Source organism: Durio zibethinus, chromosome 1 (assembly GCF_047325235.1).
Source record: "Durio zibethinus cultivar Kanyao isolate XHJ-2024 chromosome 1, ASM4732523v1, whole genome shotgun sequence".
Taxonomy (NCBI): Eukaryota; Viridiplantae; Streptophyta; class Magnoliopsida; order Malvales; family Malvaceae; genus Durio; species Durio zibethinus.
Genome location: NC_143162.1, coordinates 7590252 through 7594206, shown reverse-complemented (window position 1 = coordinate 7594206; position 3955 = coordinate 7590252). Strand labels below are relative to the sequence as shown.

The window sequence follows — 3955 nt, the reverse complement described above, 5'->3', positions numbered from 1 at the left end:
TTTGGGGTTATATCCTATTCTGCCATATATCTATATCAGCCCTATTAGATAGAGTTGATCGCAGCACCAATAATGTCCAATAACACTATTTAATTCTTTGCTCAAAATAATGATGAATATATATCACTAACATTTTTTTTAAGTAGCGACGTGGCTTGGCCAAGAAACTCTGCATTAATATTACACATCTATTAATTTTTCATTGGTCACAGCCCTCTCTCTTTTTATTTGGAAAAGAGAAGATTTAGACAATCTTTTCTTTTCTTTTTTTTTATAAGAAATCATGTACTAGATACCGAGTCGAAAGTTTGAGTACCATATGTCTCCCTTAAAATTTTTTAAAGAATATTTACAAAAAGAAATTTTATGTTTTACTATATATTTCCTTTCTAGAAAAAAATTTTCAAAGGTATATATGTTTTTTATCTCTAAATATTATCCCTGAATAGTAAACTGAAAATAAATGGGATAAATTAGAATGAAAATGAATGGAGAGAGAAAATTGTTCGTTAATAATTAGTTTCCTATGACAATAATAGAAATAAGAAAGTATTTGATGCCCTCTGTTTAATTTAATTCACTAATTGCACCTTTGGTATAAATTTGTATTAATGGTTGAATTCAGAAATCTTGAGTATAATAAATGTAAATTTAAGATAGAAAAGGGTTTGGATTCCAAAATGACACTGTCATTTATATACATTTCAAATAACGAGGGGCAGATTAATATAGGGTCAATCTCGGAATTAAATTTCTAGGTAACTATATACTAGTATCAATTATTTAAAATTATTACTATTTATTAATTACCTTCATGTTACAGAAATTTTTTTTTCTCTTTGGTACGTAAAGGATAAGAGGGAAGGGTATAATTAATAGGAAAATGATGATGATGATATTGTGTCCAAAATGATATCTAAGCACTAAATGTCGCACATCCAAACAATGTACTGTGCCATCTCTTTTGCCAAGCTTCTCTAGGATTTCAGTCAGACGATCACAGTTTGTCCGTACGCAGCTACCTCGCAGAAGTCACTCCTCCATTCAGGACCCACATACTTGTAATTTTGTAGGCCATTACCCTTCTCAAAGAAACAACAAGAGTAGCTGTAGCTACACATTTAGCACCAAAAGGTGGAGTAGCCATCAATTAATTCATCTTCCAGGCAACCTTCTAAATACAGATGCATGGTTCTAACATCTAGATTTTGGCTCTTTAACCTTGATTTTAGACTTTCTTTCATTCTGTCTCCAAGTCCAATCATCCTCTCCTAATTCCTCCTTGTCAAGGCTCCTCTCCAGGCTTTTTTTTATCTCTCCTTGCAGCCTGGAAGCTGATTGCAGGCTCTTAACTAAGAGTGCAATGGAGCAATCACGGTATTGGATGTGGACAAAGAGGAGACATGGTTTGAGTTCTCACCTTCAAGCATCTAGAAACGCTGCATATGATGATTCATGGGAAGAGCAGGCTTTTGCAGAAGATGCTGCTGGGCCTCTTGGAGGGTGTATATGGCCTCCAAGGTCTTATTCTTGCAGCTTCTGTAGCAGAGAATTTAGATCAGCTCAAGCTCTAGGAGGTCACATGAATGTCCACAGGAGGGATAGAGCTAGGCTAAAACAATCTCCAACTCCCCATGATGAAATTCTTCATCATGATCATCAAAATAGTCAGAATCTCATTCAAAATCCCTTTTTACCTATGGGTTTTCAGTACCAACCTGATGAGGTTCGCAACTTTGTATATAACCCTAACCCTAATTCTGATCATGGTACTCTCCCATCGCCTTCCTCAACTTCTAGAGTTTCACTTCCACCAACTATTATTAAAGAAAATTTTCCAGAACCAACTTTAGTTCCTCCTTTCTCTTCAGTAACCGTCCAAGAGCACCCCAAGAAGTCCCCTAAGTCATCCCCAAAAGCATGGTCAAACTTGGTTGCAGACAGATATTACCATTTCTCTGATCTAAGGACTGAAGGAGAGAAGAATCCCGGAAAACTAGAATCTGGATGTAGGGTTAAAGCAGATTATGTCCAAACTGATTTATCTGTAAGCTTGAATCTAGTTGTCCGACGAACACGCCCAACTACATCTGGTAGTAAAGAAGAGACTGTTGGTTGCAAGAGAAAGAGAACTGATACACCGACATTACCATTCTTCCTGCGGCCGATTTCAATTGAAAGACATCATCTCCAACCAGCTGAGGTACCTGATCTTAGCCCTAGCTCAGTTGATGATATAGATCTTGAGCTAAGGCTTGGTGACCGTCCTAAGGTAAAGTAGTTTGATCAGAAGACCATACTTAAATGGATTTATAACTGCCTTTCTTCAATCTTATGTTGTCTGTAACCTCATTTCCATTTGATATTTTTCCTTCCCTCCGGATTTCTCAAGAGACTTCTTTGCTTCGAATTTGATGAGTTAGCTCTCTCTAAATCTTTATGATCTCACAGGGTGTAACAAAAAATTATATATATATATATATATATATAAATATATATCCATGAAGAGGATTGAAAAGTACTCCTTTCCTGATAGAAATACTATCATCACCATGCATATGATCTTAGCTTGCTCTTGAAAATAATATTGTAGATATAAAGCATAGACAATATTGTTGGTTCAATCGATTTTGTCTATGATATTTGTACTATATATATGTTTAATTTAGAAATCAAGGTCGATAATACCAATGCCTCTTGTTGTTTTTTTTTTTTTTTTTTTCCCAGTTGTACTGCTTTAGGGTTTCGCAGGTCAAATATATCTTGAATGATTCCATCCTCATTATTAGCTCATTATCTTCTTCTGCTTGGCGTTTTCACTGAAAAAGCACATCAATATATCCGTTTCTATGTTCTAATTTGGGTGAAGATTTCTCCTCTGGGCCTGATAACCCTCATTCCATATGTTTTTCAATTCTAATCTGCTGCATGCCTAGAGAGATTTGTAAAGGGTTCCAGCTTGATACCAGTCGTGTCGAAAAGTCAGTACTTGAAGGAATGATTTTGATATATTTGGCTGGGTTTTGACAGAGATGAATATGAAGTCGAAGAAATCTTAGATAGCTAGTGAGCTTTGGAGAGTATGGGTGGAGCGAGAAAGAAGGAAGCCTGAAAGCAAAATGACTAAAAAAAACCTGCATGGAATATCGTGAGCTGGCTCTTTTTCCCATTCAGTACCTCACTGACATTCCATCAGAGGTTTACAAAACTAAAACTAAAAAACTAACCCACAAAACAAGAGTCTGAGCAGAGATGCATGGATATTCAATCAAATTCAAAAGCATATAATGTCAGATACATGGCAACATGGATTCCCTTTTCTCTTGTATTATTTACCCAATATGACCATACTCATCATCATCAGATCTGCTACCCTCTCACATAACTCCACCTACTTGTGTTCTCTTCTCCCACTTTTTCCTCTTAATTTCTTTTTCTAATTCTCTGTCTCTCCCCTTTATAATCCTTCCAAAATTTTGCCACCAACTCCGGGAATCATTACATTTAAGTATTGCAAATAGATATTACAATGTGCTTTTGAATGTTGAAGAGAATATTATGCTATCATGACTTATAGCCGCTATCTACGCATCTTTTGTTCCTTTCTTCTATTGTCTAATCTGATACATATATACCCTTGTAATTACAAAAACGATATCGCCAAATGTAACAATTAATAAAGTATAAACCTTATAGACTTATACGGTTGTTTATAATCATATATACGTACCTCTGAATTATGTGTATCAGATCATCCCATTACCATGAGTTTATATATATATAAGAGGCCAGTAGCTTTTAGAAAAAAAAAAGTATTACAAGTATTGATATTTGAGTCCTACAACAGTTGGATATCACCTCTTAGCAAACTTGGGGTTGTATGCATAAGCTTTCTGTGTGTAATTAACTGGAGTATAAAATAATTAATAGAGTGGTCTTCATCTATTTTCACCAA

General features: G+C 35.2%; 1 protein-coding gene across 1 annotated transcript; it reads left to right on the top strand.

Moving 5' to 3' along the window:
* Positions 1–822: 822 nt before the first annotated feature.
* Positions 823–3701, top strand: LOC111311092 (zinc finger protein 10-like). The gene has a single exon (XM_022910464.2). It carries the CDS (start codon positions 1364–1366, stop codon positions 2279–2281), a length of 918 nt encoding a protein of 305 aa, XP_022766199.2. The 5' UTR covers positions 823–1363; the 3' UTR covers positions 2282–3701.
* Positions 3702–3955: the final 254 nt, after the last annotated feature.

Bases quoted from the DNA above. Each gene is read 5' to 3' on its own strand.
- LOC111311092 (XM_022910464.2), top strand. From the start codon at position 1,364: ATGGAGCAATCACGGTATTGGATGTGGACAAAGAGGAGACATGGTTTG.